This window comes from Callithrix jacchus, chromosome 5 (assembly GCF_049354715.1).
Source record: "Callithrix jacchus isolate 240 chromosome 5, calJac240_pri, whole genome shotgun sequence".
Taxonomy (NCBI): Eukaryota; Metazoa; Chordata; class Mammalia; order Primates; family Cebidae; genus Callithrix; species Callithrix jacchus.
The window spans coordinates 108485216-108494585 of NC_133506.1; the positions used below are offsets into that span (position 1 = coordinate 108485216).

The 9370-nt window shown below is 41.9% G+C and overlaps 1 protein-coding gene across 2 annotated transcripts; it reads left to right on the forward strand.

Moving 5' to 3' along the window:
• Window positions 1-553: 553 nt before the first annotated feature.
• On the forward strand, window positions 554-9016 carry MRPS23 (mitochondrial ribosomal protein S23). 2 transcript variants are annotated; one of them, XM_002748394.7, is made up of 5 exons: window positions 554-620; window positions 1164-1334; window positions 7536-7613; window positions 7742-7868; window positions 8577-9016. In XM_002748394.7, the coding sequence occupies exons 1-5, from the start codon at window positions 577-579 to the stop codon at window positions 8724-8726; spliced, it is 570 nt and encodes a 189-aa protein (XP_002748440.3). In that variant the 5' UTR covers window positions 554-576; the 3' UTR covers window positions 8727-9016. The 2 variants fall into 2 exon arrangements, with proteins under 2 accessions (XP_002748440.3, XP_008995559.3); XM_008997311.5 differs by having other exon boundaries at window positions 1263-1334.
• The last annotated feature ends 354 nt before the right edge of the window (window positions 9017-9370 follow it).

A 9370-nucleotide genomic window follows, 5' to 3' on the forward strand; every position in this document is an offset into this window, starting at 1 on the left:
CGAGGGGCTGAGTGGGGAGCACTACACAGAGGCGGAGGCCCGAGATCTAGCCTAGCTTGACCCTGGGCAAGTGACGGCCCCTCCCTGGCCTTGGTTTTCTTCTGCGTAGTCTGTGACTCTGAACAGCATCAGGCTAAGCTTGGGCCAAGAGATGGTGACCTCAAATCTCGGCCTTTGTTGGCTTCCCCGGGACTTAGGCTGAGCCTCACCCCCGCTGTGACTCATTATTTCCCCTCCGCGCGGCCCCACCTTTTCAGAGGAGTTGGCTCAACAAGGAAAGAATGAATGAAGTAACCACCATAATGAATCCCTCCCCCAGCTCGGTCATTTACTACTTCTGTCCGGCTTTGGCTCGCTTCCGCCTTTTTGGCTCTGCTATCGAATGCTCCTGCCTTAACCTGGCAAGTAGCCTCAGAACGCTCCCGTTCGGCCTATCACTTGCTTCTGCCTGCGCTGCTCTCCTGCAGTGAAAGCGCAGTGATCCTTGGCTCGGCTAGCAACTTTTGAGCCCTTTACCTGGCGCAGCCGCTTCCGGTTCCGGTAGCAGCTAGTCACACTCTGTCTCAGGCGCTCATCATGGCAGGCAGTCGATTGGAAACCGTAGGGAGCATCTTCTCGCGGTGTGTGCTACGAGCCGCGGTGGGCTGAGGGTGCCTTTCCCAGGCTGGGGTTCTCAGCCGGTCACGCTCTTCCTTGGGGGGGACCTGAGCAGGGGGGACGCGTTCTGCAGGGTGCGGGGGCTGAGCCGGGTGAGGCCCTCTCTCATGTTCTCTCCTGGCTCGGAATAGTTGTGTCTGACGATGCCTCTCTTTGAACTTATGTGTCACGTTAAAGATTATTACAGCTGTCCCTCTTCTAGTGGAGGTCTCTAGGAAGAGAAAGGAAGGAAGAGCCTGATGGGCCTGACTAGACCGCTCTTGAATTTTTCCGTGACTGATCGTGGGTGGGACGCACAAAAGAAGATAGAGGGATTTAACCCCTGAGCGTTGTTAGTTTGGTTTGGGATGTGGGACAGACCTTCCCTGTAGGTGGGGAGCAGTCCTTCCCCCGTTCTGTGTTGCAGACCGCATGATACCTTTAATGTCCCAAGCTGTGCTAGACTGATTCAGGGGCTTTGGCAGGCTACTGCCAGTGACCGAGTTTCGTTTTGCTCCCTCCCTAAGGACTCGGGACCTGATGCGGGCTGGGGTGCTGAAGGAGAAGCCCCTGTGGTTTGACGTATATAACGCCTTTCCCCCTCTGAGAGAGCCCATCTTCCGTAGGCCCCGCTTGCGATATGGCAAAGCCAAAGCTTCCATCCAGGACATCTGGTACCACGAGGATCGGATCAGAGCGTGAGTGCAAAGCCCTATAGTATACGGGAGGCAACAGAACTTCAGAAAGGAAGGTTTCACTAGCAGTCTGGTAATTTAAATATGACATTGAGATAGGGGCTTACCCTGTGGGGAAGGCTTATCTAGCCAAATTGGGGAACAGCACTCCTTCCCCATAGTGAAACAAGTTCTGAAAAGTGGAATCTGGAGCCCAGCTACTGAGAAATCATTGCAATTATAGCTGCATGTTTCTGAGCATCTGCTTTGTGCCAGGCACTGTTCCAAGCTCTTTGTAAGCATTATCTCATTCTCTAGTAGGCCTTACTCTAACCTATAAGGTAGGTATTCTTGTTTCCATTTTATTCAAGAAGACTTCGAGGCTCAAGGAAATTAGCCAAATTCTTGTAATTATTAAAAACATAGGAGGGTGGCAGATCTGGGAATCACATCTCTGACTCCAAGCTTATGATGGTCATTGTGCCTTCTCCCCCAGTGGAGATAGGAGGAACAGTTCTATGGAGCTAGTAGTCCAGATCTTTGAAGCCACTCAGATAAAAAGATGGTTAAAAGTCTAAGAGATTTAAAAATAAAAATCACTAGGAATTTGAAGGAACATCATGTGTTCCTTCTTTTTTTTTTAGCATCCATTTTCTTGTTTTTTCTTTTTCTTAAGCTCAGTGGCAATAGTTTTTCCTTTTTTTTTTTAGTTCAGCTTTTTGTTGAACACACTGTAAAAGATGTTTAGTCAATGGCCAGGCGTGGTGGCTCACGCCTATAATCCCAGCACTTTGGGAGGCCGAGGCGGGTGGATCACGAGGTCAAGAGATCGAGACCATCCTGGTCAACATGGTGAAACCCCGTCTCTACTAAAAATACAAAAAAAATTAGCTGGGCATGGTGGCCCATACCTATAATCCCAGCTACTCGGGAGGCTGAGGCAAGAGAATTGCTTGAATCCAGGAGGCAGAAGTTACAGTGAGCTGAGATTATACCACTGTACTCTAACCCAGGTGACAGATCAAGACTTTATCTTGGAGGAAAAAGAATAATAATGGTGTTTAGAGATTTTGATTTCTGTTTCTTTGACAAGTTTCTCTACTTTCATGATAATTGGCCATTTGAATTTATTTTTGAAATATCTGTGTTCTTTACTTATTTTGATAATTATTGATCAACAAGAGTTCTTTATAGAATTGAAGATAATAAGTCGTTGACATACACTCCAGACATTTATTTATATGTTATTTGCTCTTCATAATACATGTTTAATGTATAGAAGTTGTTTATTTCATTCCACCAATTTTTTGGTGCCTTCTACATGGTAAGTGTTGTGCCAAACATTGTGCTAGGCGCTAAGGTATTTTATGTATTCAGATCTACTAAAATTTTTTCCTTTTTGCTGGCTTCACTGCTTTTAGGCTTAGAAGGTTTAGGAAAGTCTTTTTCAGTAAACACAACTCTTTTTCTGAGTTAACTTTCAAAGTGCAATAGGGGTTGAAACTAGTAGAAATATTCATTCTTTAATCTTCTTCCCCCCTTCCCTCTCCTTTTCCCAAAACTTAGTCACAGAAAATGTGCTGCTAATGGTTTCCTAGCAACATTCTTAAAAATATATTTAAAGTTCTCTATTTTTTTATATCAAAAAAAAATGGTTGTCACACTCTTTTGGGACTACTTCTCTGCTGCTGCTCAGTTTTCATGTTTCTCCTTTTGTATACCCTGAGAACTTTGCCCCTGTTGTGGCCTTAGCCTGTCGTTAATAGCTCTGCATTCCGAATGCCTTGTCTTTATTCAATAACAGCCATTCATTAAACACTGTCATGGGCCGGGCATTGTCGAACTCATTCTTGTAACTTCAGTGCCTAGCCCAGCGCGTGGCATATAAGTTGTCTTTTGAATGAAGAAGCTAATGGACTAATTAATGAACAAAGGAACTACGAGGATGGTAGAGACAAAATTCCTTGGAGAGGAATGGTGGACAGCCAGAATTGGGACTGTTTGGAGAACAGCCATCAGAGTTTTATGAGTTTTCTGAAACAATTTCAGGAATGGTGGGCTAGAAACCACTTCTATGGCCACATTTCGCATCCCTATACATGTGTCTGAGATTTGAGTAAGTGGTAAATCTCTTGCTGCTGTGAATTTGCTGACAAAGCCCCTCCCCTTGAATCCTGATGTTAATTTTCTTTTAGTACCTAGAATTTGTCTGGTTCCTTTTCTGTTAAGTATTTAGACCAATGAGTGTGCCTAATTGACTTTGATCCACATCCCTTATTATTATTTTTGGATGCTATAAAAATGGAAATTATGAGGTCATTATGTTCTGAATTGGGGCCCAGGCTTTCCCCAGGGACCCCCCCACCCCAGCATTCCTTTAAGGTAGCAGAACAGCAAGTAGGTTCTTGTTCAGCTTGGAAACTTTTGGTATAAGCCATGATATCTTTGAGGAGAGTAAATGTTTTTTCAGCACCTGCCTTCTCAGACCCATTGCATGCAATTTGTGGTTCATTGATACATTAAAATCATTTGTGCTTTGCTCTCACATGTAATCCTGGCACGTTAGGAGGCTGAGGCTGGTGGATCATTGAGGTTAGGAGTTTGAGACCAGCCTGGGCACATGTTGAAACCCCATTGCTACTAAAAATACAAAAATTAGCCGGTGTGGTGGGGCACACCTGTAGTCCTAGCTACTTGGGAGGCTGAGATGGGAGAATTGCTTTAACCCAGGAGGTGGAGGTTGCAGTGAGTCGAGATCGTGCCACTGCACTCCAGACTGGGCAACAGAGTGAGTCTTCTTCTGAAAAATAAATAAGCAAATACAAATTAAAAATAATCGTTTGTGCTTCTGCTGTAGATAGCATTGGAACTGGGTGACAAGTGTTTGGAGAACGTGGAATAGTTTACCGGTCCCTCTTGTTAAATATTATTTCTTTAAATTCTTTTTCAATTTTTTAGTATTGTCAGAACATATAAACATTATTTCTATTAATGCCAAAATATCTTGTATTTATATAATGTATTGAACACTTATCTTTGGGCCCTCTTTTTTTTTTTTTTGGTGTTTTTGATTTTTAAAAAAGCTTATAGAGTAGTTAGTTGTGCGTGCCTGTAATTCCAGCTACTTGGGAGGCTGAGGAAGGAGGACCAGTGAAGTCTAGGAGTTCAAGGCTGTAGTACACTATGATTGTACCTGTGAGTAGCCACTGCACTCACTACAGCCTGGCAACATGTCAAGACCCTTCTCCTAAAACAAAACAACAACAAAAAAAAAAAAAGAAAGAAAGAAAAGAAAAAAAGGAACTTACAACAAAATAAATGAAACAGAGGCATTAAAACCTAAGTGTAAAAAGTGAGATCATAATAGTACTGGAAGAAAACATGGAAGGATTTGAAACATAATCTGAGTGATAAAGCCTTTTTAAAGCATGATATAGAACTCAGAAGCCATAAAAGAAAATGATAAAATTTTCTGCACAAAATAGTACCATAAGAAAAATCAAAAGACTGCCAACAAATTGGGAAAGATATTTGCAATGTTATGACAAAGGACTAATTTTCTATTTATGTCTATAAAGTTTGCTTATAAGTCATTAAGAAAGAGACCACGTTCATAGTTTGGGCTGCTATAAATTACCGTAGACAAGGTGGCTTATAAACAACTGAAATTTGTTTCTCCTATTTTCAACGGCTGGGAAGTCTGAGATCAGGGCGCCAGCAGGATTGGGTTCTGGGGAGGACTGTCCTCTTGATTCCTCACATTGAGGAGAGCAGAGAGCTGAAGCAAGCTCTCCTGTCTGATATAGGGGCACTAATCCCGTCATGAGGACTTATTACTGTGACCTGATTACCTCCCAAAGGCTCCATCTCTAAATACCATCACACTGGGGATTAGGATTTCAACATACTAATTTTGGTGGGACCCGTTTAGTCCATAGCAGCCACCAAATAGAAAAGTGGACAAAGAACGTGGATAGTTCACAGAAAAGGAAATTCAGTTTGCTTTTAAACTTAGAAAGATGTCCAGTCTCTTTCATAAGAAAAGCATATTCAAACTATAAAGAGTTCTAGTTTCTTACCTATCAGGTTGGCAAAGATCAAAAAGTTGGAGAACGTGTATGTATGTGTGTGTGTGTGTGTGCGCGTGCGTGCTTGCGAATGTGTATGTGTGTGTGTATATATATTTATTTATTTATTTTTAGATAGGATCTCACTCACACTGGAGTGCAGTGGGGCCTATCATGGCTTGCTGCAGTCTTGACCTCCTGGGCTCAAGTGATCCTCCCACTTCAGCCTCCTGAGTAGCTGGGACTACAGGTGTATGCCACCATTCCTGGCTAATTTTAAATTTTTTTGTAGAGATGGGGTCCCATTATATTACCCAGGCTGGTCTTGAACTCCTGGGCTCAAATGATCCTCGTTCCTTGGCTTCCAGAAGTGCTGGGATTACAGGTATCAACCACCACGCCTGGTGTAAATATATATTTTTTCCACTGGGATTACAGGTATGAGCCACTGTACCTGGCTCGTGTGTATGTGTGTGTGTGTTTTTTTAGAGACAGAGTCTCAGGTCTCACTGTGTTGCCGAAGCTGGCAGTGAGCTCCTGGCCTCAAAAGATCCTCCTGCCTCAGCTTCCCAAGCAGGTGGGATTATATGTGTGAGCCTCTACGCTCAGCTGGAGAATGTAATTTGGTCAGGGCATGGGGAGATAGGCACTCATATATTACTGATGTGAATGTAAATTGGTGCGACCACTTTGGAAAGGATTTTGGTGATTTGGAAGGCTTAATTACAAATACACATACCTTGATCCAGTAATGCCACATTTGTGAATTTATGCTACAGACTTATTTGCATGATGCATTCAAATTATAAACAGAGGCATTTACCGCAGCATGGTTTAGAGTAGCAGAGGACTGGAAACAGTCTCCATGCACTGATAAGGCAAGATGTAGGGAGGAGAAATGGGGAGTGACTGCTGAGGTACAGTGCCTCCTTTGGGGGTGATGAAAATGTTTTGGAACTAGATAGAAGTGCTAATTGCACAGCTTTGTGAGTTTTCTACATGTCACTTAATTGCACACTGAAAAATGTTAAATTTGGGTTGGGGACAGTGGCTCATGCCTGTAAGCCCAGCATTTTTGGAAGCCAAGGTGGGAGGATCTCTTGAGGTTGGCAGTTCAAGACCAGCCTGGGCAGCATAGTGAGACCGCATCTCTACAAAAAATTAAAAACTTAGCCAGGCATGGTGGTGCTGCAAACCTGTAGTTCCAGCTACTCAGGAGGCAGAGGCAGGAGGATTGCTTGAGCCCAGGAGTTTGAGGCTGCAGTGAGCTATGATCATAGCACTGCTTCTAGTCTGGGTGACACAGTGAGACCCTGTCTCTTTAAAAAAAAAAAAAAGAAAGAAAAAAAATTTAATTTTATAATTAATTGTTTTGACTTTTACCTCAGTTTTTAAAATGTATTTTTAGTTTGTTATTTTTTGAGACAAAGTATTGTTCTGTCTCCTAGGCTGGAGTTCAGTGATCTCAGCTCACTGCAGCTCCACCTCCTGGGGTTCAAGCGATTTTCCCACCTTACCCTCCCAAGTAGCTGTGACTACAAGCATGTGGCACCATGCCTGGCTAATTTCTTTGTATTTATTTATTTATTTTTAATTTAATTTTTTTCTTGACCCAAGGGCTCAGACCAATCTTTGTATTTTTAGTAGAGAATGGGTTTCACTATGTTGAACTGTTTCAAGTGATCCGCCCACCTCAGCCTCCCAAAGTTCTGGGATTACAGGCATGAGCCACCGTGCCTAGCCATACCTCAGTTTTTAAAAAGACAAGACATAGAGAAGGGTTTACTATTCTTTGGGTTAAAAATGTGGCTGGGGGCAGGGAATGATAGTGCATGTGTGCTTGTGTATTAGTGGAATATTTCTGGATGGATATATAAGAAATTGGTTAGTGCTGCTTCCTGGGAAGGGAACTGGGGGGTTGGGGTGCAGAAGAGGGAGAGAGTGTTACTTTTCACTGGCCACCCGTTTGTGCTATTTGATGTATGTACCATGTGCATCCATGTATTACTTATCTAAAAAAAACAAAACTGTTCAGCCTAGGCTCTGTGGGTTGTACTGTATGTAACTCCTCAGGGCCTAGCACGTATTCTTTCTTTTATTCCATTCTCATCCCCAGCCTATAATTGGAGATTTATATCATGTTGTTTGCATTTTCTAGGAAGTTTTATTCAGCGTATGGGTCTGGTCAAAGAGCTTTTGATCTGTTCAATCCAAACTTCAAGTCTACCTGTCAACGGTAAGGCATTTTATAAGTCCCGGGCTATTCATATTATTTTTTAAGGATTTCATTATCCATTTGATACTGTGCAACAGCGTGTCTTAACAATGCTAACAAACCTAAAATGTGACTGCTTGGAATTACAGGTTTGTGGAGAAGTATACTGAGCTGCAGAAACTTGGAGAAACAGACGAAGAGAAGTTATTTGTGGAAACAGGGAAGGCTTTATTGGCAGAAGGTATCATTTTAAGACGAGTAGGCGAAGCAAGGACTGTGAGTATTTCATTGTTAAAATTGTTATCCTGAGTATACTGGATATAATTATCCCTCAGTATGCACAGGGGATTGGTGCTAGGACCCCTGCAGATACCCAAATTCACAGATGCTCAAATCCCTTTTATAAGGTGCTATAGTTTTTGCATATGACCTACATATATCCTCCCATATACTTTAATCTCTAGATCGCTTATAATATATAACAATGTAAGTGCTATATAGGTAGTTGTTATACTCTATTTAAAAATTTTTTTATTTTTTATTATTGTTATTTTTAATGTTTTTTTTTTAATTGTTAAAATGTTTTTGATCCGTCCTTGTTGAATCTGCATATGTGGAACCTGTAGATGCAGAGGGTTGACTAGAGTTGCCAACTTGATGGAAGTTAAAGAGAGACTTGGTTTTCTTTCCCTAACCTTGGCTTACGTTCTTAAACTCCAGGTCAAACACTGTTAAACTGAATATACTGGAATTTTGTGGTAATGACTGCTAGTTGAAACAAGCGAGTCATCATTAGGGCTTTTGAAATTGTGGTTCTGTAGACTTTTAAAAGTCATGTTTACTATTTGTGGTAGTAGAATTGGATCTGAGATGTTAGTGCTAAATTTTTCACTCAGTGACAGAATGTGCCTAGTTATATATCTTAGCCAATCAATTGAGTGAAAATGATCACATCTGTGTGATACTTATATCTGGTCTTTAAAGCAACAGCAAGGTCACGTTTCCCAGAAATCTGAACACTTGAGTGTCAGACCACAGACGACGTCGGAAGAAGATGAGCCTCAGAAAGAAGCACCTCAGGACCAGCATTTGGAGGCACCTGCAGACCAGTCAAAAGGTCTCTCGCCTCCCTGAAGGACTTGTATACTGTGTAGGCTGGTGTTCACACTCTATTCACTGGCTGAACGTTGAGCTGTTTTTAAACAGTTGAACTGTGTAAATGTTTCTTGATCTCTAAGGTATTATGTTTGCCTTCTCTTAGTTATTTCTGGGTTGTCATAAAGCTCAGTATCATGGTTTGACAGAAGCAGTTATGTGAACTTTTATGTTAGGACATTACTAAATAAAGAATTCCCTAGTTGTGTATAAAGTAAATTTACTTGAATTGTAAATACATGAAGAAACCTTTATAAAGATTGTTAAAATGGGACTCAGTCTGACTAGGTTTGCTTTGATGTTTGTTAGTATGTGCGTTGGATACATTTGATTCCCTGCTACATATCCTCATCCATCAGACTTTTACGTGTACATATGGTGTGGTCCCTTGGCCAGCTATTTTTGTCTGCAGAGAATCTTTGTACTTCTTGCTATACAATGATTATCTTTCAGCTTGAGAGGCCAAAACTATAACTTGAATGTCGTGGATTGAATGTGCTGGAGTCAATTAACATAGGCCTGCGCAGTCTAGGCCGTTCAGTAAATTCTTGTGAATGAATGAGTGAACGAATGGTTACATCCAGCTAAAGGCTGAATTCAGATGGTGTAGGTAACAGGATTGC